General features: G+C 48.6%; 1 protein-coding gene across 4 annotated transcripts in view; it reads left to right on the top strand.

Moving 5' to 3' along the window:
• The first annotated feature begins 5,761 nt into the window (after nt 1–5,761).
• The window catches only part of LOC144136544 (kin of IRRE-like protein 2), a 402,200-nt gene continuing 382,955 nt past the window's right edge, over nt 5,762–25,006 (top strand). Inside the window, exon 1 of one of the 4 annotated variants that reach the window (XM_077668936.1) lies at nt 5,762–6,631. In XM_077668936.1, coding sequence (XP_077525062.1) covers nt 6,556–6,631 — 76 coding nt within the window. In that variant the 5' untranslated portion in view covers nt 5,762–6,555. The remainder of the gene's footprint in view (nt 6,632–25,006) is intronic. The other 3 variants (XR_013315630.1, XM_077668937.1, XM_077668935.1) reach the window with 3 other exon arrangements.

Genomic DNA, 25,006 nt, shown 5'->3' on the forward strand with positions numbered 1-25,006 from the left:
TTCTAAAACTTCACTTCTTTCATTCCACCGCCGGCGCAATCACCAGGATGTAATTTATGCAATTAACAACCTCCTCATTAAATCAGTAAATTCCTTTAAATATCTCGGCATTAATTTAAGTAAAAATCTAACCTGGTCGCAACACGTTCACCATGTAACTAATTCAGCTAATCAAGTTTTAGGGAACCTGCGCCGTAACCTTGCCTTAGCACTGCGCTCCATAAAATTTCTTGCTTACTTAACATTTGTACGGTCGAAATTGAAGTTTGCTCGACTACTGATCCGGAGTTCCCGGGTTCGAACCCGACCGCGGCGGCTACGTTTTTATGGAGGCAAAACGCTAAGGCGCCCGTGTGCTGTGCGATGTCAGTGCACGTTAAAGATCCACAGGTGGTCGAAATTATTCCGGAGACCTTCACTACGGCACCTCATTCTTCCTTTCTTCTTTCACTCCCGCCCTTATCCCTTCCCTTACGGCGCGGTTCAGGTGTCCAATGATATATGAGACAGATACTGCGCCATTTCCATTCCCCAAAAAACCTATTATTATTATTATTATTATTATTATTATTATTATTATTATTATTATTATTATTATTATTATTATTATTATTATTATTATTATTATTATTATTATTATTATTATTATTATTATTATTATTATTATGCGCCTCCTATGATCCTAACTTTGCTAACCTCATTGACACGCTCGAATCCGTCCAGAATCGCGCTGCAAGATTCATTTGTTGTAATTTTTTCTATCACACTAGCGTTCCCACTATAAAGTTTCAGCTTAATCTCCCCACATTGGTCTGTCGTCGCAAGATCGCCCGTCTTTCCTTATATCATAAATTTTACCATATCTTTAATAACGAAGTTATTCCTATCACACGCGCTCATCATAGTTCCCGTAATTGTCACCTTAACGCCGTCTACCCTGTGAAAGCCCGCACCGAAACATGTCACCAGTCTTTTTTTCCTGAAAACTGCCCGAGACTGGAATGACCTTCCGTCCGAAGTGGCGACCATCATCGACTTCAGCAAATTCAAAACCGCCATCGAAGATCATCTGTATTCCTGCTAATTGCCTTTTCAGCCCACTCCTCATGTAATGTCCCTTGTGGAGCTTTAAGGAATAAATGAATAAATAAATAAATAAAATTGAGATATTGTTTCAGACATCGCTTACACTGCCACGAGCTTTTCGTGGTTAAAAGCAGGCGTGCAAGAAGAATTTTCGTTCTCTTAGTGTCACAGGGTCCACGCTTGCTGTCATTTGCTGATAGCCAACCTTAGCAATCAGACAGGAATGCAGGTTGCCTTTACTCTGCGCCTATCTGATTGTCGGCCTAGAGACGGATGCAACAGAAAACAGCATGAGCGAGCTGATGTATCAATGAATGAGTGAATGAGTTGGCGAATGAATGACCTGCCGCACGGAAGGAAATGGAATTTAATGAAAACAGGCGTGATTTTGCCTGCAGACGCAGCCTTGCCACGGTTACATGTCACAACAGGACCCTACGTGTGTTCGAAAGCATGTATCGTACTTTCTCAAGCGTGACTGTAACACACTCGCACTTGACTTAAAGACTTACCACGCCTCGCTTATTTAGTTACCGCTTCAGTTGGAAACACCTGAATTCATGATTTGGCGAAGTATGTGACACGCACACTGCACGCTATCCTCGTTACGCAATCCAAACCTCCGGCTGGTGTTCCAGTGACATAAGACAAAAAAGTGGGAAGCCACGTTAAATCCGCCTCCCACTCCACTGGGCCAGAAGAAACAAGAGCATGCGGGATAGGCCGGGGGTGCTATACAAAGCAGGCGGGAGATGTCTAACCGCCCAGGCACGACGAGAAGTTCTCAGGCCGAAGCAGCAGCAGCGGCAAAGTCCCGCTTGCATACCCAACGGGACGAGCCGGGGACAACACAGCGTCGGCGCGTGATGCTCGGTCACGACGGCCGCTAGCTGCCGCAGAAGGAACAACGCGAGAGGAAGAAGAAAAATAAGAAGAAGCGGACCAACGTGGGAGCCCCACCGCCGTTCACATTCTGACCTAATTGGTCCCCTCGCAGTTCGCCGTGCCGAGGGAGCATCAAAAAGGAGAGAGCGAGGGAGGATGGGGGGAGGCATAGCAGGCAGCAGTGTGCGTTACGTGTACGCGTCACGCGCAGCTCGAAAATTGGAACGGCCGTGTCTGGCTGGTTGCTTGGCTGCCCTGTAGAAATCGACGCTCACGACGCGAAAGCGCCGGCGTTAGAAAGCAAGCCCCCCGCTGCCGGCTCGGGACGCTGAGAAGGGGTTTCCTTTCGGGGTCCTGGTCGAAGGAGCACCATGCGGGCTTCGCCCTCCCGACAGTGCAGGTGATGACGAGCCGCCGCACGCTTCCCAGCCGTGGAACGGCGATCGGGATGGCTGCGTTCCTCCATGCTCGGACTATGTGCGAGGCAGCGATTCCTGGTGGTAGCGCCGCAGTGCCGCCGCCTAGATCCGGCCCGCGCACGAGCGGACAATGCGGCGGCGAAGAACACGCCTCGCTTTTGTATGGCCCTCGGGAATCGCCCGTGGTGGTGGTGCGCGAACGTGGAGGCCATATGCATACATTGCACCTTTCTGAGGACTGACAATAAGGTTACGCCCTTGCGTGAGCCTGCTTGCCTGGCTGCTTGCTTCGCTTGCCCTTGTTGATCACTGTGAGCGAGAGTACACTGTGACCTTAGATATATACAAAACTGCGAGCTCCGTGCATGCAAGAGGCACAGTGAAGCTTCTGTTGTTTCTTTCTTGCGTTGATTACTACGTTTGTGAATATTTTTAACTTTTTTTTTTGTCTGGAACAACTGAATTACTCTTGAAAAGAGGCTGATAGGAAAATCTCATGCAATAAAATTGGACGTAATAATATGCCGATGAAAGGCATATTCACAATCCCTGGATTCTTTTTAATAAAACATAGTCGAGACGAGAGATAGTTCTGGTCTTGATATCAGTAATGTGCTGGAAGATTTCATACACTAAGAATAAGCGCTTCAGGGCGTCTTCCTGGAGCTCAGGATTCACAAGCACAACCGCAAGTCAGCTTCGACTTTTTCATTAATTACACCAGCGATATAAAAAGCCGTATACTCAGGCTTGCCTGCACGTAGATAATCAAAGGCAAGAAGACATCTTGGCATGCCATGGGAATGTTTATTTTTGCAAACACAATTTAACATCTGAAAGGTTTCTTCCCTTGTATTTGTTCTCATTCGCTCGCCATCGCTGTATCGATAGTACTATTAGGACCAACTGCAGTTATTAGCCGTTCCTGTGATAATGGTAACCCTCCACATACTTAGACTAAATTTAGTCACCAAACATGCAAAATAAGAATTTAATGGTACGCAAATACAGTCAAGCACTTCTCATTTGGCCTTGCCCTCGCAGAGAACACCTTAAACAAAAGGCTGTCATCAAAGTCTAAATTAGAGTATACCAGTTATGGTGCCACGGAGGCTTAACACCAGATTTCGTGTGATTTCATTCCGGCTGTAGAGTTTACGGTGTTTGCTTTACATGTTGACAGTAGGTCTGCAGACCTTAATGTGCTTTTACAAATTTTCTCCCCCTCTCACTCACGTATGTAGGAGAGTGAGACTGAGATCCTGTTAGTCTGAGCTTATGTGAGGGTAAGACAGCCCTACTAGTTCGAGTAGAATTGAGATACATAAGTGTGGGGGATGTGAGCGGACGACAGTCCCCATGCGTTCGAGTACGCGTGAGAATGTGAGCCCCGTGAGTAGAAGTTAAGTGACCGCGAATTCTGATGGGCTTTATAGATTAACCACTATATCTCTGAAAACGAGTAGGTAAAGTGTTTTTCAGCAGTCAGTTGAAATTATGAGAAACTTTATACGCAGGTAAATGCTACGCGTTGTTCTTAAAACTAAAACTGTTAGTCTGCAACGCCAATTTATGAAGGAGTTGTGGCAGCGTGCATACGTTAATGTTCAGAGCCACCATTATTAGCCATCTGCACACTACCTGCCTTCCCAACACCTATTTAAACATCTATTTATCTTCCAGATGTCGCTTTCGGCCGATTTCTCTGCGCTGAACACTCACAAAAATGATACGTGAGTGCGCCCGAGGATGAATATAAAGGGGTTGTGAGGGAGTTAGAGGCTGGCGGAGCAGGGGCGGATTTATGGGATGGACGGAGGAGTGGTCACCTCCCCCTTACCCCCACGAAGTGAAATTTTTGCACAAAAAATTATGCTGAACCCAATTTTTCTGCGAAAAAAGTACGAGAAATGCTTTGTTCAAATGGGACAGGGCCGCCCAAGAGTGACAAATAAATGTGCCTCTGCAGTAGATAAATATATTTGTGAAGCATGAGTTAGAGTTTCATGCAACATCGTCGCGTTTAGTATGACAAAGTCGTCGCAGCTAAACAGCTGAAATCTGATACAAGCGCTTCAGATACCTGCCATTATAATCAGCTGTTTCGAAACACTTAGTTACCACCCCTTTTAGTGTTCAAGCGACAAAAACTCTCGAGTTTTCTCAGTTTTATTGTCTACGTAACACATTTAAAATGTGACCCTTTCATGCGCACTTGTTCAAAGATTCAAGAGTTTCACAAAGTTTTTTTTTTTTTTAGCATTCTCTGTATATCGTGAAATCAAGCACTTTACTATAAGAATATACGGAAGAAACAGGACAATCAATCGACTTGTGTGTTCTAGTCTTTTCACTCGTCGTCGTCATTTAATTCCTTAAAGGGAAGGTGGAATGGTTTTCTGAGAATTTGAGGTTCTTCAAGAAATCGAATCTATGAAGTTTCAAGGTAAAGCATGCCAAGTATTTTTTTCGCCAGCATTTAATATAGTATCGTAACCGCTGATTAAAACCGCAGCGATAGTCAGGCTTCTCCTCACTACGTTAGAGAGGTACGGAGAAACTCGTGATGACGTCATTGGTGCTGAAATTTCAGATGTCCGCTACCTTCGCCCACGAGCTGCAGTGAGCCTTCCAACACCGCCAAGCAATGTTTCGTGGGCTTCAGCGTCAGCGGTGTTGCTTTAATTCTTTGAAACAATCGTTTATTAGCTGAAAACGCAGCGCCGCCCTATGTGACGTCATAGTTGCGGCCTCTGCCCATTGATGCGCACTGCAGTGAAGCCTGACCGCCAATGCGGATTTATTCTACGATTACGTCACCATTTCATATCCTAGCGCAAAAATATTTCGCAAGCATAACCTCTACGTTTCACACATCCTACCCCTTTAAACTCGTCGAATTCTAAAACTTCTTCACCTGCCCTTTAAAGGAACTGAGAGGAAAACTCCATCTAGTTGTTGTTGTTGTTAGTAAAAATTATTTGTCTAGCTTTTTTGTGGCGAGAAAATTGGATTTAAAAAAATCTTCCCGTCCGTCAATTCAAACTCGTGATGTTCTTACCGATAAGCACGAGTTAGCACCGTTTTGAAGTGAATGGCTATCTTAGTGTAGCGTGGCCTCTGAGATCCGGCTTTGGAATACACTGATTTTCTCTAAACATCCCTTATTTACCGCTTGCTGCTCAAAAGTCAAAAGGGAGCTGCTCGATCTCTAGCTAGTGTAGTTCCCGCTCTCGCCACTTGAGCGCTCCAGGCGCCACCATCGCCGCCCAACGCGGCTTCTCGCGCACTCTTCAAGAAAGAGCGCGGCTTCTTCACCCTCACCCGCCCTTCGCGCCTGTTGACGGTGCCGAGGCCAGCGAAGCCCGAGTGAGAGACACTGTGCGAGAGGGAAAGAGCGCGCGCGAGGTCTTCGCTGCCACCACCAGCCGCGTGGCCGCTGCCGCCGACGCGCCGACTGCCGCGCGCACGACCGAAAAAACCAGTCCATCGCCGGCAACGGTCGCCGCAGCTCGTTCGCGTCTGCGATCGCCAAGTTCACTGCTCCGAAGCCGCGCGTGCGTTGAATGTGCCGTGCATGCGGCGACGCCTTGGCCCGCGCGCTCGACCGACGCTCTACGCTTGGACGCTGACGTGCATCGCTGTCGCAGCTGCTGGCTGAAGACGACGCAGAGCGTCAGAACGGCGTGCTCTGTGCGCGTCGCAGTGTCTCGACCCGTTTCGGACGGGACGTTGTGGATGACCGAGTTGGGACGCCAAAGTTCTGATCGTCCGAAGTGGCGGTGATGGTAACGTCTTCATTGCCTTGAACCGGTGCACACTGCGCTTTTGCTGAATAGAGAGCCACGCAGTAGTGTTGTTGAACTCATAGCCGTCGTCGTAATAGTCGCGTGGGGCAGGAGGACGCCGGAGTTGTAGCGTTGCTTTCGTTTGCCTCTCGGCTGCTGCACGCGTCCTCTTTACTTGCCGTGTGCCGAGTCTTCGGTCCCTGGGGGGCCGTGGTGTGCGCGTGTTCTTGACGGAGGAGAAGGAAGAGACGTCCTCATCTTCAGAGGAGACCTGTGTGGGGAAATAAGTGTTCCTCGGAGGGCCCCCTCCATTTCCCCTGTGTGCTTTTTTTTCTTTGTTTTCGTGTCTATTTTGCGTTCCACCTGCGGGGCCAAACATGAGTGTTGTTCGACGCCAGCGTGCTCCGGGCCTGTGGATACCGTTCGCAGTGGTCGCCGCCAGCACCGTCATAGGTAAGTAGGTCGACAGCGCCGGCGCAGCGTGACGCTCGCATAGCCCGCAGTTTTCATAGCCGCCGCTTTCTTTCTTCTTCCTTTGCCATTCTTTTTTTCATACAAATGTCTGCCGGGAAACGCTTTCATGTTCCTTCTGACCAGCGAGCAAGATCAACCATATTCCCCAGATAAATACGCCACCTTTAAACTTTATTCTTCACAAAGAACACATCTGCGCAGTGGAACTGCTCACGCGCGAAGCGCCTTTATGCACCCTTGTCACATGGTACCCGAGTGGCGAAAGAGATAGCGCATGCACTGAGCACCGCAACCTGGATATCTTCATTATCAATTTTTCTTTCTTTTTTTGCTACATCCACAGCACTTTAACGTGCTAGGAAATGGCACCGCTTTTAATAGAAGTCATCTAATCGTGCAAAGTATATATTTCGGGAGAAAGTTCCGGGCAGCGATTTTGATATTTTTACTTCGCATTCTTGTCCGAACAATTCCATACACGCAATTCTGGAAGTTCCAGAAGAGAGTAGCCATTGGCGAGGCGGCTCCATACTTTTGGACATGCTGAGCTGCATGACACCTCTGCCGTCTATACGCTTCATTTATGCGTTTGGTTTAGCGCGAGGCTTAGCGCGAAGCCATCAGATCACCTCACACTACACGAACGCATACTCTCACCATGCCTCTGTGCGTGTTGCCTCGGCTTCTTCCCCGTGAACGATGCACTAACGAAGGAACGGAAAAACGCGAAGAGTAGAGTTCACAGTACGGTAGGCAAGAAAAGTTTAGGACACAGTGTCTCGTTTTCGTAGAGCTCCCTGCTAACTTGACTTACCCTTGGCACGGTGTAAGATATATAGGTGAGGACACTGTGCGGGAGACTCACTGGCCGCGAGCGAGCAGATAAAGTACCCGCCGCGTCATCCGAACCGGACCGCTGATCGCAGCGTCAGTGTCGATGAAGCGGTGAAACTTCGCCGGAAGGAAGAAAACATAAATGAACTATCTCGTTACGATAACAACCATGCAGATATCGCACGGCTCGTTTACGTCACACAAGCTGTTCGCATGGCATGAACTGTTCCTTGCGCTGTCACCAGCAGCTTCGTCGTGGCACTTATTCGTGTAGCAGATTCAAAAAACCCGCCAGAACTCATCGCCTTCTTCGCCTTCATCTAAACGAGCGCGAAGCCGCTGCTTCACAAAACTGCCGTTGGCAACGAAGCGGTACAGAAACAAAGCGGCAAAAGTGTTTTCTTTTTAAAGATCCCCAGGTGGTCGAAATCATTCCGGAGCCCTCCACTACGGCGCCTCTTTCTTCTTTTCTTCTTTCACTCCCTCCTTTATCCCTTCCCTTACGGCGCGGTTCAGGTGTCCAACGATATATATGAGACAGATACTGCGCCTTTTTCCTTTCCCCAAAAGTCAATTATTATTATTATTATTATTATTATTATTATTATTATTATTATTATTATTATTATTATTATTATTATTATTATTATTATTATTATTATTATTATCTTTTCATCGACAGCAGGTTTCGGGAAAATGGCATTCACAAAGCGCGCATTCCCTATAGAAAAGCATTGCCTCTCACTACGGCCCAGGCCGCCGAGCGAACAGCCATCTCGTGGCACTTCTGTAAACTAGGGGACCTTATCTGAGAGCGGTGTGGGCCGCTGTGTACTCACCTAATATCTTCCACCGTGCCCTTGGCGGAACTTACTAAGCATTCCCGCTCTTCGCAATTTAGCCGCACACTGCATGTTATGATCGCGTAGCACGCAAGCGTTGGAACTGTGCCCGCGCTCTTTGCGCCAACTTCGTGCAGTCAATCACCACGCAGGCATGCACTGGTCGTGATCCCCTCATATCAACACAAAAAACTGTAGATAAGCCAATCAGTTGGGACACATTTTTGGCGGTCGGTTTGATCGCACTGAGGCCAAGAAGGACGTGCTGAATGGAAAGAACATCAGTGGGCATGCGCTGATTGGTGTTCATCTCGGTTTCTGTCGGTCACACAAATTTGTACCGTTTGGAAGTCCAAACCCGGGTCCGGCGTGTACTGGCGCAGTTTTTTTTTTTGCTTTTGGCTCCCGTTTTCAGGGCGATAAAGGTACGAGATAGCCCAAAATTCGGTTCTGAATTTGAAGACATTGGCACAGGCGATGTCAGGGACTAGTTAGAAATGTCTCATCAAAATTTTGTAAGTGGCGTCATCTTGAAACGCGGCGACGATAACGTAGACTGCCTGGATGACGAAGTGAACAAAGTGGGCTGCTTGAAGAGAAAAGCTTTATCTCTGGGTTGTGTGTCAATACGAACTACAGCAATGCCGACAGTGACGCAATCGTATCAGTGAACAGTATCAGCGTTTGGAACGGGGTTGTTGGTTCCCGATGGCGGCCGTTTAACTTGCAAGTATTGCCGCACACAAGCGCCAAACTTTGCCTCTGATACGTACGCGGAGTCAGACCATGCAGCCTTTTTTACGGCGACTTTTCTGGTTAACTAAATGTAACATTCATACCACTGTAGAGGTCGTTGCACAAGTTGTTCCAAGGCCACCGATAGTGACGGGAACATGTGGTGAAGAAAGACGGGCATAGAATATGCGCAAATAGAAAAAGAAGTCGGCCGTATTTAGTGGTCACAAAGAGCGTAGCGGGAGGATATACATGCTGGCATTTGATGCCTTTCTGAGGCCATCGTGTCTGTAAGTAAGCCGATTGCCTAGAGTGACAATACCTAGACACTAGGCAGTGGATGTGCGCAAACTAGCATTTGAAACGCATTGGTATCAGAAACAATGACTGCTCCAAAAAAACAAGGGGAAAATCGCTGCGATTTACTTTAACCCACTAAGACTAAAAAGGTTCATTAGAACTTTGTTGGGCGAGTTGGAAGCTATCGTTGCTGCTGGCTGCAACTGCTGGCTGTTGTCTGCTCCAGTTAAATCCATTTTCTTTCCATTCGGCTCAGAGAGTGTGAGACCGAAGAACGCGCCGTGCCAGAAAGCGCGGTTTTCTGAGCTTGCGATCAACGGTTGAAGCAGATATGCGTGACAGTTTCAAGGCTGTAGCTTTTTAAGCTGTTCCTACAGAGGAGGCACTCTCTAGACAGTGTGCCCCTAAAATTTTGTTGTATACTGGAGGAAGCCATTAGTGAGACCGAAACATTAAAAAAAGTTTACACTAATTACAGAAAAGACTGGCTGTCCTTTTGCTGCCTCTCAAAAAGGGGTCCTAAATTTCGACCATTTCTAGAACGGGCATATATCAAACGAAATAGGGGATGGATATTAGGCCTTAAATGCCTGAAATGCAGAGCAGCAGCGCACAGACATTATTTTACCTGCCTTTCCTGCAGCAGCAAAAAGACAGCGCTTTGGGATATCAACAAGAAATTTCGCAGTTGAACATCTGTTCTGAGCATTTGTGCACCGAACATTACTGAGCATCTGTATATGAGGCTGCACCAAAGAAGAGACTTTTTTATGAGAAGGGCGGACGGTTCTGGCCATGAAGAGTGAGCATTTAATCAAATTACGGTACTCTTCGTAGTGCACTGCACACGAGCGGTGTACTGATCGCTGGCTTGATTGCCATTCCTTGAAAGAAGTCTATCAACGTTCTGAACCTTTTGGCTGGCTAAGCCACCTTCGCTGACGAACCGCAATTTTCCTAGCTTAACCAAACGGCGCCGCCTCGTAATAAGGCCAGGAAACGCTCGATCCAGCAGCGCATACTTGTCGCAGGTCGGAGTAATATAGCGTTCGTCTGAGATTCGGCGAACGCGGCTAACCACCAGCGTATAATCAGGGTGGTGTACTCAGGTGCCACATTTTGCTGCGGCGGCGCTATACAACAGCGCGCACTTTTAGCCACCGCTGTGGCTCAGTGGTTATGGCGCTCGGCTGCTGCTGACCCGAAAGACGCGGGTTAGGTCCCGGTCGCGGCGGTCGAATTTCGATGGAGGCGGAATTCCATAGGCCCGCGTACCGTGCGATCTCAGTGCCCGTTAACGAATCCCCATGCGGTCGAAATTTCCGGCGCCCTTCACTACGGCGTCTCTCACAGCCTGAGCCGTTAAACCGCCATAAAAAAAAAAACCAAAGCGCACTCTCTTGAATCCGTTAAGCTAAAAATCGCACAGCGGTTTGCTAATACACGAACAACAGAAATTGCTGCAGTTGATTACTTATGTATACTTCGCAAAATTGACGCATTCATCGGCAAATTAATGCGTCTGCGTCGCGCTACCTGAATGAAACTTATAACTGTATGGACACTCACGTAATCAATGGCAGGCCCCTTGATTAATAAGGGAATCTCATCCGGGTTCTGCAGGAGTCCGGACATTCATTACAAAAGTGCTAATGGTTGGCCCTGGTAATGCTGTAGGGGTTTAAAACAAATGGAAGTAACACTTCGTGCTTTTTTTTTTCCTTTGTAGTGTGCCTCTAACGCGCACCAACCGTTCAGCCGAAGTCATAATGACGCCCCGTACTTTTTTGAGGCACAGTAACGAGCGCTCCTGCTTTCCATCGGGAGCGCAAATCCACGATGAAACCGCTCGAACGAGCTTCTGATAATTGTATCTGCGAAGTAATCGTACGGTCCAGCTGTCGCGGAACTTGTGTAAGTTGCTTCTTCCGCGGCGAGGGAAGCGCGCTGAGTCAGCACCTTCAAGAAATGAAAGAGAAATAAAATTGAAAATGTAGTACAATGCCTGCACCGTTGCAAGCGCGAGTCGCTCTGTCCAATCACAACCTCGAGTCACCGGTTACCGCGTTCCATTTGCCATCCAACTGGCACTCGTTCCGCGAACTCAGGAAGTCGCCCCCACTTTGGGGGCCACACTAAACCCACCTGCCCTAAATCTCGACCTTCTATGGCAATAAAGTTGTTTCTCTCCACGCCGACGAGCGTTGAAGAAATATGGCTGCTGCGACTCAATGTTGCCATAGCAGGAAACAGTATGATTCGCAAGGGCTTCCCATAGAGCAACGGGCTTCCAAAACCTCTGGGTCTTTCTCCAGGACCGGCATGTATTCGAACGACGTTGCTTCAGCGAGTTACAAAAATAATTGCTTCCCCGTTTATTCTGAGTGTCCGTTCACGTTATCTACAAAGTTAGATGTGCCAACTACGCAAAAGTTTAACTTGTCACTTATAGTAACGACGTTGCGAAGACGAATACACAGGGAACGCGGATGCGATTGCTTTGCTGGGAACGTCAACCAGGGCCACCCAAGAAGCTTCCAAATCCAGTGGCAGGGAGAGGAAGATCGCGGTACTCTGATCACAACCACCTTGAAAGAGATGACCGATCTCTTTACAGTAACAATAATAATTGGTTTTGGGAGAATGGAAATGGCGCAGTATCTGTCTCATATATCGTTGGACACCTGAACCGCGCCGTAAGGGAAGGGACAAAAGGGAGTGAAAGAAGAAAAGAAGAAAGAGGTGCCGTAGTGCAGGCAACCCTTGACATTCGTTTTCATTTTCTGAGTAGCCACATAACTTATCTGTCTGGAACAAAAATGAACCATAACTTGCAATATTCGTTGCACTGTGTGCAACCTGATTGGTACGGCCTTTGTAAAAAATATATACCTCATGAGGTGTGCTTTCTAGCCATCCAGCGTACCACCTTTTTCATCGTCAGCATCTCAGACCACTCCATGGGGAGACTAAATTTTCTCCTCACCTTTTGCGGCCGAAAAAATTTGGTTCACAACTTTCCAGAACAGAAATGCCTCCCGCTACGTGTAGGACGCATGCCCTCTCGACAAACACTGGTCGAAATACCCGAATTTGTTACTTCGGCTGCATGCAGCGAGCGCTGTAAATGAGGCGGCTTCCGGTCTTCAGGCCGTATCAAGCTGCGGTTGTCGACAAAAGGACCTGTCTACATAGAGCCTTCTCAAGGTCTTTGTCGGCGAACCCGTCGAAGGGACATCGCCGAAGCCGACCGTAAAATTGCGTCGCAGCAGGTTCCTGTCAGGTGTCTTCCTTTTTAAGTACTCTCCCCCTCATATGCGTACCGACGCTAAACTTCGCTCGGATCGTCCCACGCACCTTTCGAGTCACGTCCGCCGTTAGCAAGAACAAGCTGCAGCCACGCGCGGCCTTGCCACGGGGAGGCGCTAAATTGTGCACCGGGGCTGGCCGGTTCTTTGAGGTCCGTCCATTGATGTAGTGCTTACTATTGTTTAATGGGCATGTAGTGCCTGTTTTGGTTCTCAAGGTATACCTGGGGGAAATTAGGTGGCGCATACGAAGTGGCGAGTCGAGGATGGCAAGCGACTTCTTTCAATGTCATCTGGGCGCGGCTGGTGAAAGATAGAAATCTTCGGAAAACATTCTCGGTTGGCTGGAAGCGTGCTAAGACCACAGCTTACAATGACGGGCCATTCCGAAGGAAACGGATGCCGCCGCTAGCGTGTTTTCGGTCTCACTTATCTCAAGTTCACCTCGGGGGAAAAAAAAAGCGGTGACGCACAGGGCTCTTTGACAAGCTCTGTTTGGTGCTGCGAGGATCTATACATAGCTGGGTTGCGAATGAAATGTAATGTGGGTGGTATTTCTGTTTTTGTTACTTAAAGCACGTTTTCACCCACTGATACATCCTAGAAGCGCTTGCTTATCCTTATTCATGCAGTTAAAGCAGCACATATCCAAACAGTTAAGCCTCAAGTGCACTGTAGTATCGTATTCTTTCTTTTTAAAAAATGCACGAAAACGGGAAAAGTCAGGCAGAAAACCAATAAGGGTGCACGTGTTCCAACTTTCGCAACATCACACGCTTCATTTTTCAGTTTTCGAAATTTTTTGAAGTTTGAAGTTTATTCATTGATTTGTTACAGATGTAACAAACGCGCAATAAAGCAGGAGCTAAAGACGTGGCCTGACAGGAGCTCCTGCCCTATCGAGCAGTATCGAGCAGTATTTATGTTTGATTGCCCATGCCCCATACCTCTGGCGTGATACACGTGTGTTTACTGTACCGCCTGGATAGCGTGTTCGTTCTCGAAGTGCTTCATATCCTTAAAAGATATGAAGCGCTTCGAGAACGCTTATGTCGTTTGTACACATATATTTTGTGCAAAATGGTTTTGTGATTGGTTTGGTTTGATTTTAACGGGTTTTAGCATCACAAAGCGACTCGATCAGGCTATGAAGGGCGCCGTAGTGGAGGGCTCCGGATAATTTCGACCGCCTGGGGCCCTTTAACGTGCACTGACATCGCACAGTAGCCGTGCCTCTAAAGCATTTCGTCTCCGTCGAAATACGACCGCCGCGGCCGGAATCGAACCCGCGTCTTTTGAGTCAGCAGCGGGTGTGATTGGTAGGCGACTTCCTCGATGGCGATAATGATTGGGTCAGCGTTTAATTGTCTTCTATGGTTATCCACCGTCTCCATTGTTGGCCATTCGCGCAAGGCTTCCACGCAAGAGTTTTGTGACTACGACATCGGGATTACAAAGCTGCTTCGCACATGGGTGAGAGTGGTTCGTAACAGTCCGTCGCGTTAGATGTTGGTATGTGACTGGGGGGCAGCTGTAATGATTGGCGTCAGCATGTTGGGTGTTCAGAGCGATCATACGAATTATCGACCCGTTGTAAGGAGTTTTAATTTTGTTTGTGTGAGCATTAGATTTTTTTTTCTCAGCATGCATTCTTTTGTCAGTTTTATTTTTGTCAGCATCGCCTTCGATTGAAGAGCTAGCGACATGCACAGCTTGCTAAGTGACTTCACAGACGTCACCCAGACGTCACAGGTGTTTGCCGCCAGTGGTGGAGTAGCAAATTAATGCGCAAATTCTGCCCTTTAACTTTCTCTGTGCGCAAAAATTAATTACTGAAGCGCGCCTGCGAATAAAATTTATCGAAATAATTTCACGCGTACGATATGAAGGATCGAAGGAAGCTATGCAAAATCAGTAGCGTTTGAATTTTCAATTTTTTTGTTTTAATTCTGTCAATTTTTTCAGCGCACACGACACGATCCTGAGAAACGCAAGTGCATCCTAGCCTTGCGCGGTTGAGACTCTCGGTATGCCAGATGTTTAGGATTTTCTGCTTTTCTTTTACTGACAAAAAACTGTTAAGGAACTGCTGCTACTTTATGCGACTTCAAGCCTAACAACCCTTGGGTTGGCTTAAAGCAAAATAACCACGCATCCAAAATGGTTTCACGATACCTTGCGCGGTCCCTTGTTGCCTAACAGGTGACGCGTGCGTCAAATGACTGCATAACATGTGTAAAAAGTCAAGTCCAGTTAGAACTTCTACACTATACATCAACCTCAGGGGCCTTAGAGAGCTCATAGATTTGAAACTTCGATCAGCAGTTGCAGTTCAAAGACAACGAATCCGACTTTATCGACGTTAGAAGCGATGCTAGCTTCATCTATATATCGCCATCGCTGCCACCCTTGCGCACCATGACTATGCCTGCACAGCTCGTGTTTTATAGATTCCTTGTCGATCGAACGCTGCTTTCGTCTTCTGCGATAAGCTAAACTTGGCTTGCTTTTGTCTTTGTCTCGAAAGGCCCGACGGATACGGCTGAATTAATAGCCAGCCTTGAGATGACACATCTACGTAAACGAAGCGTACGAGAGCAGTTGTCGAGTGACAGGAGCTCATGCAGCACGGTCGGAAAGCAATAAGCGTTTCGCGTCATGTCTCTTGATGATCGCAGCCTCTTAGGCGAATGTTTTTATGCGCTGTTTCTGGTACACCAGAACTGACTCATCGCGTACGCTGAGCGGTGCTCATGCAAGCGCCTGCGGGAATAAGCGCAGTTCTTCTCTCAAAAGAGAGAGAGAGAGCAGCTGCCTTTCGCGAAGTCGTCTTCCCGAAGAACGCCAATCGCGAGAGGTGCGGCCGGAATGCCAGCCCGTACACGCGCGCACGGGGACGCCTCCGCACTTGTGTACGTGTGGAAATCGCTCGCCAGTTCGCTCGTGCCTCGCTCGTAGTTGCCGTGCTGGCGCCTATTTTGAATCCTTACTCACTCCTCTCTTCGTCAGCGTCGCTGGGCTGGTGTGCTGAGACAATGTGGTGTTTGCCTTTGAGTCACCTCATGGAGTCACGCGGGCGGCAGCGGCAAACCGCTTTTCCCGGCGGCGTTTTTGTGTAGCCTTGAAGCAGGCAGCGCGACTCGTTCGGGCATATCCGGTGCGCGCGACAGTCCCGCGCAGAATGTGACGAGCGCCGATTTTGTTTGCGCATACCTGTACAGCCGTCGTCGGAATTTCTCAGTCTGCAGCGATGGCTGTTGAACCGTGTAGTCGGGCACGTACTGAACATCCGATGCTCGGAATCTCTGTATGGTGAAAGCGGGAGGCTCTCTCGCCTCGGATAAAAGGTGCACGATTCCCTTACCGGTACTCTGGGGACCACTCTATCTAATTATTGTTCAGTAAAAATTTATCCTATGGCTCTTTCTGGCTGTACTTACATTTGTCCGGCAACAAAAGACAAATCAATCAGTGAGAAAATTGGATTTAAAAATCTACCCGCCTCTCTATTCAAACCCGTGACGTCCTTAGCGAAAACGACGGATGGCCGCCATGTTGAAGTGAATAGGGGTGCAACGCAGCCTCTGGGCTCCGCTCCCGAAATTGGTGTCGACGCACGCATTTTAGTTCGGAAATCAGCCAATGATGACGACACCTGTATTTTGTTTTGTTTTTTTCCTTTTCTAGCTTATAAAAGCTTCATTTTCAGTGAGAATGGTCTCTTTGTGATTAGAATGCGGTGCTGTAATGGTACAAGTAAACTTCAATTTGCCGTCAAGGTTTAAGTTTTTGGGCTGACCTGGAATTCGTAGGTTCCTTTGCACAGCTGTTTCCTCTTGCATGGTAGTCTTCTTGGCATGCCATAGCTTTTCAAGGCAGTTAGATATCACAAGTCTCGGTGCTGTTAGAATTGTTATTGATGAGTTAAAATAGTGTTCGTCCGCATGGGATGCCTGGGCCTTATGAGAGTGTAGAAGAATTTAGCTGACCTAGATTAAGCACACTCATTTTCGACCACTACATCCTTTTGGCATAATATGGTATCCCAAGATCAGGCATTCTGCATCATTGGCCTCCTTGCCTTGCCGAGAGCAAGTGATAAAGTTTATTTCACAATTTAGTACAACTAAATGATCATCCACAAAGAGAAGGACTTTAAGAATGTTTTTGTCCATGTGTTCAGCATAAAGGAAACGATTTAAATGAGCAAGCACTAAGTCATTAAGGACCGGGGCGATGCAGGACCAAATGCAACACTCCGTTTTTGCGAGTGTGGTGTCCTTTCAAGCTGGATGTAGACTCACCGTAAAGAAAAGGTTAAAAGTTATAAAAAAAAGAAACCACGCACTAGAACACTCATTGTGCCTTGGAAAGCAATAGAACCATATTTGTCAATAGTATAGCGGTTGTCGATAGCATAGCTGGTGAAACCAGATCTTAACTGGCTTAGCAACAAACCCTTCAACCGTGTCTTAAGAAATTATAACCCTAAGGGCGTACTTCAAGGTTGGCTATTTGCCTTTTGCTCGAAACATCTTTTCTCTCTCACTTGAAAGCCTTTAGCACCTATGCGTCAGTTAGAGCGGTAACACTGGCATACCTTTGCCGTCTTTTTTTTTTTTTGCTTCAACTCAGCGCGATGTCGTCAGTGTACCACTGTGAATGTTAGCATTGTGAGTCCCGGACTTTTCGTGTTGCCTTTTTCGAGAAGGTTTTCATTGCATATCTCCGGTATAGACTAGCGCAGGGCGGTTTTCCGTTAACGCGCCAGCGCTGGTTTGGCTTCTCCCGTCTCAGGCGTGTCGTGGAGCGCTCTTTGTGAGCCACCATTGATGGATGGATGGAAGAAAGGAGTGTCCCCTTTGAAGCGGGGTGGTGGCAATTGCCATTATGCTCGGCGTTTTTTAATCGTTTTTTTTCTTTATAATTTAATGGTGTTATAATTCTGTTTATAAATTCACCATTTTCTAGAAATACATTTTGATCCTGCGCTTCTAGCCTTATGTCACCTCTCTGCTTTTGACCCACCAATCTTTCAATCGCTTTTTGCTAACTTCCACCGCAGATTCGTTCACGTGACCACTGTTACCTCTAAACCCTAGGGCCTCAGGCAGAGTGACTGTGCCTGCATCGACATCCGGATGGATACCATCACATCCGAGTATAAGATGTTCAATTGTTTCTACAGGTTTACACGTACTGCACATGTGCCATCTTCTTAGCTATATTTCTTTTTGTACCTGCGTGTTTAAGACACCCTGATATGGTTTCAAAGAGTAGGGCACTGCCTCTTGAGTTATCACAGAGCGACTCCACACTGCTTTTTTTTTTTTCCAACGGCGCCACGCGTCCGCCTATTTCGTAGAATGCGCTGCATGCTAGCTGAGCCGCACTTGCAGCTTGCCTCTCGGAATGCATTGAGAAGAAATGTCAAAAGCCGATCGGTGCGTCGTCCGCAGCGTTTATTTTTTATCTTTTTTTATTATGTGGCGACGAAAGTAAAGCTGCGCCGTCTGCACGTGACACGTAGCTGCCAGTGCCGTATTAGGAAAAAAAAAGGCTTTTTTTTCTTGTGCAATTCGAATTCAAGCTATGGTTCCCGTTGTGTTGAACTGACGCGTAATGCGAAGAATGGATAACCTAAGGCCCGTTAGGGTATCTAGTGAATTCCAATGGAATGAATACGTAGCCAGCGGCGACAAAAAATCAAGCGGGAAAACGAGATGAGGAAATCTACCGGGATAGGCTTACCGCTGTTGGGGGCAGGACAGGAATAGTAGAAGGTGGGTGAAGAGCCCGTCGCATTGGAATTAACGTTTCATGGTTAATGACAATCGTTATGATAATTTTTTTATGAACCTGTATTAACCCACTGGGTGTCCGACGTGCGCCTCCACTAAAAATAAGCCATTCATGGTACTCGCCTTACTTTTCGACATCAGTACACCCGCGGCGCTTGCTCCTATAGACTCGGGTTTTACCCGGGGTATCAGAAGTTTTTGCTTTTGACGAATACAAAATATATCTGTCTATCCCTGTGCAGTATAAAGCCCCAAGAAACAGGCAGCACGGCAATGTCTTCTTCACCCTGTGCCAGGTGAGCAGCAGGAATCTCGGTGCTGAATATCTACTCAGGATATTTTTCAAAGAAACAAGCAAACCCTGCGCTCGGAGACGGAACATTGAAATCACTTAGAGTGTTCAGTGTTCCTTTCCTTCAAAAAACAAATAAACATTATGTATTAATTGTTACTGGATGTCTGGTGTAATTTTCCTCGTTTGTTCATGCTACCGCCACTGCATCCAGCAGTAAGGCAGGGTTTCGCCCACGCTGGTATCTGTAGAATTTTCAAAATTTTTGCGTCTGGCCCGCTTTTTTGTCGCTAGTTTTAGCACACCTCGGTGACGTTCGCTAGCGCATGCTTTGAACACGGCTCTGAGGGCGCTGCGAGTGAGCTGTCTGCGTCCGATTATTCCGGACGTATGCAGTCGCACAAATATGAGTTGTTTTTTTTTTTTCGACGAGACACCATCAGTTCATGCATGCTGTCCATTATGAACGTGGAGAGCTTCCGCTCTTGAGACCTTTCAAGGAGCACGTTTTCTTGGCAGGCCTGAAGTAGACGCTTGCTTGAGCTCCCGAGTGAGATGCCTCGATTCCAATGCCCGCCGTTCGGACACTGCCGCCTCTGTTGTTCCCTGTGCATCGTGCGTTGCCCCTCCCTCGGCCACGGCGTCAGCAGCCGCTTCGCTGCTTCTCTTCCGCGCGGGCCATGGCATCTTCCAGAGGTCCTTGCCGTCTTGCCGCAGGGCGTGCGCTGTGGCGGCGGCATGCCGCCGCGACCGCGCACCGCTTGCAGCGAGGGAAAGCTGCCGGCCATCTTCACTCGCTTGCCCGCTCTCGGCTTTCCGGTTCCTGTTATGATTTTTGCTTTCTACGCCGTACACACTGCTCTCCCTCGCTTTCGTGTAGCGCCCACACGGCCCACCCCTCGCACCAGCTTCCCTGGCCTGGCGCATGCCGTTTTGCCCTCGCTGTGGATGGACGCGCCGCCGAGGAGCTGGCAGCCAGTGGATGGCCTTGAACCGGACTGGCGCATCGGCGGCTTGTGGGGAGCTCTTTTGTCTTTCTTTTTTTTTGTTCTCGTTCTTCGAGAGGCTTTTTGGTGGTACTTCTGTTTGGTGTCTGCTTGACTCGTCGGTCTTACTGCGCTCCCAAGGCGTATTGCGCTTGCAACTCGGCCGTGCAACGCAGCCGCTACGGCTTTCCTGCTTATGCAAACTGCTTCTCCGGTTTCGTACATGACCGTTGTGGGCCAGCTGGTGAGGAGTGGTTGGGTGCAGCCAAGGAGCTGAGCACAGCGTGGCTCCGATGGTGAGAGTCCTCTAGAGATGTGCTCTTGTTGCTCGCATTTTATTTTGCGATCATGTCCCGGACCAGCGCAGCGTGTGTCTAAAATTGGAGCGCTTGAAAACAGCCATATTTTTCTTACTCTATTTCTTTACATGTAGTGAGTGGTCCGGCATTCTTGAAGTGCTCGCCATCGCCTGGACCTATCGACCTGTTGTGTTCGAAAGTATATTTTTTGTTACTTCCTCGTTCTACGAAATATAGCACCCAACTTCCGGGAATCGAACCCACATCCTCGGAATCTCCAGCCCAAATGGGCCTCTCCCAGCTCCACGGGGGTGCATTCGTGGTATCCTATAGCACTGGCCGTTTGAAACGACGTCCGCCGGTGAATAAACCACTCAAGGAGCCCGCTGGTTTCCTTGCCCAGCTGGTTTCAACGCGGCCGCGACGACGACCCGCTCCCGAGGGCGCAACAGAAACTTGTGGATTCTCCGCACGCTTCGCGACCGCTCTGGATGCAGCGCACTGGGTCTGTCTTGGCGATCCGTGCGTCTCTGTCTTCTTGCTGAAGATTTCGCTCCCATTTCCCTTTCTTCGCCATTTTTTTTTTGTTTTCGTAAACGCTGAGGACCCCGTCTTTTCCCGTCTCACCTCAGCCCCCCCCCCCCCCCCCTCTTCTAGGCTTGCCTTCCCCCCTTCCAGTTTCCGGCGGCTTGCTTGTCCGCTTTCCTCAGCCCGGCTTCCCTCCTTCCTATTTATCGGGATTCCTTGTCCATCGGTCCACTAATCGGTGTGGGCGTGCAGAGTTTCCGGAGCCAGGGGGCGGTTGCTGCTGCTCATGCTGCAGGCGCGGTGTGTTTTGCCCCGCGCGCTTCTATTTCGTCCTTCGTCCTGCTGCAACTTTCATCGTTATTCAGTGGGGCTTGACCGGGCGCTCTTTTCCATCGCTTTTTGTTCCGTGGACCAGGAGGCATCGTGCAGTTTTATTTTTTTGCAATTGAGTTTCTTTTCTTGGTTTTTCGCTTTCTGTGTACGTTTTACCTGCTCCCGTGCCTCCTTCGCGTTTTGCTTCTCCCGAGGTTCTAGGTGCATCGGGGGCGAGGCCCCCCTGGAGTGATGGGTGCCCAGGTTGCTCCGGCGGCTGGGCATCGCATTCCTTTTCTGGGACCCGGCCAAGCCCTGTGATTTGGCTCCGCCCACCAGGCGTTCGGTGCATCGCTTTGGCCTTCGCATGCCCGTGTTCAAATGTTTCTGCCCTTTGTTTGTGTATCGGCGTTATGTCTCTGATCGTTTCGTTTAGCTTTCTTTTTATTCTTCGTCACCCGAGGTCGCAGGCACCTTCCATCGACAACTGCGTTGTACCTGGCTAAACGAAAGAGTGTATTGTGATAGAGAGAGAGAGAGAAACGCGTATTTCGACAGAATATTTCGGTGCCTTCGTTCTTCATCCTCTTTGATCTGCCCGATTTTATTCCCACATGACTTCGTATTGGAAGGATGCAGCCACTACGAGGTAGTGCGTCTCAGTTTGCTGCACTGGGATCTTAATGAATCACGAAGTTCATACTTGTACACCCCCCCCCCCCCCCCCCGCTTTTTTTTTAAGAACTTCTTGTTTACCGGGGAATATATTTGACGCAGTTGTTGGTGTACTAGGTTTGAGCACGTTGACTGTGCTTGTACAACGAAGCCAGTGAGGTGTGCGAACTGCGATCTAAGGCAGTAAATGCGGCTGGACCATTTGGTGACACTTGTTGCTTTTTGGCTGGCACGTATCAGTTTCCCGAAATATGAATAAATCACAGCAGCAAATCGCACGGACAGTACAGATCAGAGTAGCGAATGAAGAGAAATGAGCGGCACGTTCATGCTTGCTTTGGTGGAATTGAGGCTTTCAGAACATACTTCGAGAAACGCTGGCGAATGAGGTTCTTACTTGAGGGGATGCTTGTAGCGCGACAAAAAACAGACCAGGGACAGAAGAGGAACAGGACAAGCGCTAGTGTGAGGGACAAGTGTGAGGGTCTTAGTGAGCGTTTAACGAAGTGTTTATGGAAAAGGAAAAAAAATATCTAAAAACAGGACTCAAGACGCGATTTCAGGATAGCGAGCGTGTGTGACTTTATGGAGCCACTTTTTTTCCTAGAACTCCCGAAGCAAGGTCAAGCTTGGTACCTACAAATTTAGGCACGCATTTTTCCTTTACGTGACATGTGAGAGCTTATCGTAAATGCCAAAGGCGACACTGGTAATTCGCACTTTCAGAATGCCCAAGAAAAACATTAGTAAATTCCGAGTAAAATTTCGTAGCAGTAAAAAAAAAAGGAAAACCTAAAGATCTGGGCTTCCCAGATGAAGTCGACTCGGTCTGAAGCTCGATAAAAAGATCTAGAAAAGCCCGGGGAAAGTTTTGGACGTTCAGGGCCAGACACGCGTCAACAGTTTCGTTGTAGCACTGGACCGAAACGGCACACCGTGCTTGCACCAGCTAATGGGCCTTGCGAACAGCAGGCAAACAGCTTGCCGCTCTTAGCCAGCTCTATACCTTTTCCAACTTTGGCGTAGCGTGGATTTTGTACACGTCGAACGACCTTGAACGAGCTCTGCTATCGTGCCACGCGTCTCTACGCCTCAATTTACATTTTATTTTCGCATTTTCAATATGCTTTTTTTTTGTGCACCCCCCCCCCCCCCTCCCCTCATCGCTTTCGTTTTTCTTTCCTTGTCATGTTCTTCTTTTGGAATGTGTTTCTGTTTGTCTTCGTTGCTACGTTGCCTGCGCTTCGGTGCGGAACGGCCGTAATGAGAACCCGAGGATCTGGTCGTCTTTGCCGCAGCTCTTAATCGCCATTTAATGGCCGTCGCGCAGGTTCTGCCTCTGGCCGTCGCTCCAAGGAAAGGCTACCACCGTTTCTTACTGGCGATCGTGTAGCGTCTTTTTTTTTTGTGCAGAGTGTTTCCCTGCCTCTCTGTGAGCGTTAATAGCTCGAAAAAGAAAACGCGACTGCTGCTTGTTTTCAAGAAAACGAAGAGTATTCAAAATGAACTCCGTCCAGTAACTCGGGGCTCACTGATCTCGAAACGTGTTTAACCGTAGCGCTGGGCCTGAGCCGCGGTGGGATCCCGCGGTGGTTTCTAAGATTATTTGTTTGCTTATTGATACTGCGCACCCCATGGAGGCTGCACACATGCAAGCAGAGAACAGGGAGATAGAGAGAGGAACATTTTATTGATCTCTTCAGTTTAGGAGGGTGGGTCATCAAAGTCCGGGAGTCAAGGGCGGTTGCTGCCCACCGGGCCCTCCTCAGTGTTCACAAGCTAAATCTGGGTCGATGGGTCCGAGCTGGTCAGCACCACCTAAGACGAAAGGTTATGGCCGCATTGCGGGGAGGTCTAGAAACTCTATCACACAGTTTGGTCATGCAGCAAAGCAAACTCCGATATTGAGGAAAATAGGATAAGCCTCGAGCAGGGAACAGATAAACGGAAGAAAGTAATTCAGATCAGTGAACGCTGCTGTTTTAGAGAAAAAAACCGCTGATATGCGGCTTCTGGACGTCTTTGGCTGATTGTGCACTGTTGAGAAAGCGTGCTCACATGTTTCACTTCCTCTGTACGCAGTGTTCCTAAGAGTATCACTTTGGACCGATGAAAGCGTGGTATATCCAGCCATTCCACGTGACTCAGAAGGGGAGGAGTGGCCGGCTCATCCTTACTTTGGCAGCTGCTTCCTTCGTAATCGTTCGGCCAGCACCAGACGATGTGGTTGGAGCTCTATGTAGTAACTGCAAGGGGAGTGAGCATCCGTTCCATCGCGAATAGAAGTCGCGAATGGGTCTTCGTGCTGACGCGCCTACAGTTGGTGCGCCTTTTACCAGTTTGGTAAAAACTTTAGTGTGGACCTATTCTGTTCTCACACTTGCTCGGCAAGTCTCCTGTAGCCGGCGCTCCGTGTTAAGGTCACGTGCGCACACGGGCCCTCGGAGTGAACACTTCCGCGAATCATGGTAAGCGCAAGCGTCGGGAGGGCCGCTCTCTTTTTCGCTTCCAGGTACAGGCCGCGAAGTGTGGAAAGTTGTTCGGTGCGCGATTTTTTCTTTGTTTCCATCAGAAAGCCGTCAACTCCAACCAACCTTGCGGATACAGCTTTCCGAGCACCCTCCGTTTCTCTCTCGAAAAATTCGACTGAGCTTCCAAACACTTGAAGAGGTGCATACCGCGCGCTCTTCTTGGGTTCCTCGCCTGCGTGCGCGTGTTGTGTGTCGTAGCAGAGCGACGAGTTAAGCGAGGGAGGAAGAGAGCGGGGTAGCGGCAGCGCAGAGATGATAGATAGCGTTGCACTCGACACGACGACGGCGACGGGAACCGGGCGGCAGCCGTCGACGCACGCAGCGCGCGAGCTTCCTTCACATTTTCCCCCTCTTGGCTGTGGGAAACGCGCCGCGCGCTGCTCTCTTGTTTCCGCTACTCGATGTTTGCGCTGCTGAAGCCCGGCTCCTCGAAGCGGCAGCAAAAAGGGGAAACAGCCGCGTGGGGACGCGCTGGTTTCGGATGCGTACACTTTGCATTCATCTGGGAGTTGCTTGCTTTTTTTTTAACTTGAACATTGTTTTAGACTTGCTCCAACTTCACTTTCACGTACCGCTAAGCGCATGATTTTTTTTTTCTGCCGTGTACGGGGGAAAATTGCTGCATCTACCACGAACGCGTGTATATTCTCGAGTTTCGCGCGTGCTTGCTGATAACTATCCTTGCACGCTATGCGTGCCTTTATTTCTCCCCGTCGTTCCCCGGCCGCTCTTCCCAGTGCAGCTGGCATTGCTGAGGAAGATCCGCCGGGCAAGCGGTTCAATTAGAACGCAGAAACAAAAAAAAAGGAAATGATTTTTGTTCATCTGGCCCGATTTCTTGGTGTGCGGGCGGAAGCAGTGCTTTTTAATGCAACCAATTGATAACGAGGCTTGGAACTTACACGGTTTGA

This window comes from Amblyomma americanum, chromosome 6 (assembly GCF_052857255.1).
Source record: "Amblyomma americanum isolate KBUSLIRL-KWMA chromosome 6, ASM5285725v1, whole genome shotgun sequence".
Lineage (NCBI taxonomy): Eukaryota > Metazoa > Arthropoda > Arachnida > Ixodida > Ixodidae > Amblyomma > Amblyomma americanum.